Genomic DNA, 1,100 nt, shown 5'->3' on the forward strand with positions numbered 1-1,100 from the left:
ACATTGGAATTATGTTCTTGGCAAAAATATTGACTGTGCCATGGGCTGGCAGAGAGTGAACAAATGTGTCTTGGAACAAGTATAGCCAGATGCCCCTTGGAAGTGATGTTGCGGAGACTTGATGTCATGTACTTTGGAAGTGTTATCAGGCTCTGGAGAAAGGGCATTCTTCCTGGAAAACGAGGGTCCTCCTTCAGTAGGACGGAATAGCACAGAGGCTGCAACAGCGGGCTCAAGCTAGCAATGAGTATGAGGGTGGGGCCAACTGAATGCTACCTGACAACAAAAACCTACCTCAACGAGAAAACTACCTCCTGCAAGGTATACTTACAGTGACTTGAGTTTGACGAGATAATCAAATTGGTTTTCTTCTATTTTCTGGATTGGATTATAGGAAAGATTCCTGTTTTTAAAAAAAAGTCAGCAATTAGGGTATTTACTAGAAATTGCCTGAGTGCAAAGAAAGTGTACCCGTTGGCTCTGGGTTTCTTCTTTCAAAATTACCAAGAAAGTACAATAATAGCACTTTTTCCCATGGGTCTGATTGGGTATTTAAAGGATTAGATAAAACAAAATGATGATGGCTCTTAGTTCATACTCTATGATTTGTGTTTATGATGGAGGGGAGCTGAGACAACATGAGCAACAAGGCAGAAATACTACTAGCTTCCACTAGATACTGTACATACTCTAGTATAAGCTGAGTTTTTCTGCACATTTTTAATGCAGTTCTTTGGTAAAATTAGGTGCCTTGAAAAAAAAAAATTAGGTGCGTTGGCTGATATTCGGATCGGCTTATACTCTAGTATATACGGTAAGTGGTAGGGTACCAAGAAGCCACACTCACTTCACATTTATTCCTAGAATTAGGTTTAAATGGAATAAAGGTGAAAGGGAAGAATTTTTGTTAGCTAATATTTGAAGCAATAGAATCATGCTAATTTAAAAAAATAATAAATCTCATTTCAAAGAATGACATATTACACTAGTGATTTGTGAGGTGTGCAATAAAAAGGAAAAGGCTTTAATTAGGGACAAAAAAATCATAAATCAGAGTGAATGTACAGTTGAAGTTAAAGAGAGACAATTTCAGAGTCTGA

The 1,100-nt window shown here is 37.6% G+C and overlaps 1 protein-coding gene across 1 annotated transcript in view; it reads right to left on the bottom strand.

The window, feature by feature from the left end:
* The window catches only part of RXFP1 (relaxin family peptide receptor 1), a 126,807-nt gene that overhangs the window by 9,687 nt on the left and 116,020 nt on the right, over positions 1–1,100 (bottom strand). Inside the window, 1 exon segment of the mRNA XM_045295761.1 lies at positions 332–418. Coding sequence (XP_045151696.1) covers positions 332–418 — 87 coding nt within the window.

This window comes from Echinops telfairi, unplaced genomic scaffold, assembly GCF_000313985.2.
Source record: "Echinops telfairi isolate 266 unplaced genomic scaffold, ASM31398v2 ScPeMD7_5868;HRSCAF=6743_0, whole genome shotgun sequence".
NCBI lineage: Eukaryota > Metazoa > Chordata > Mammalia > Afrosoricida > Tenrecidae > Echinops > Echinops telfairi.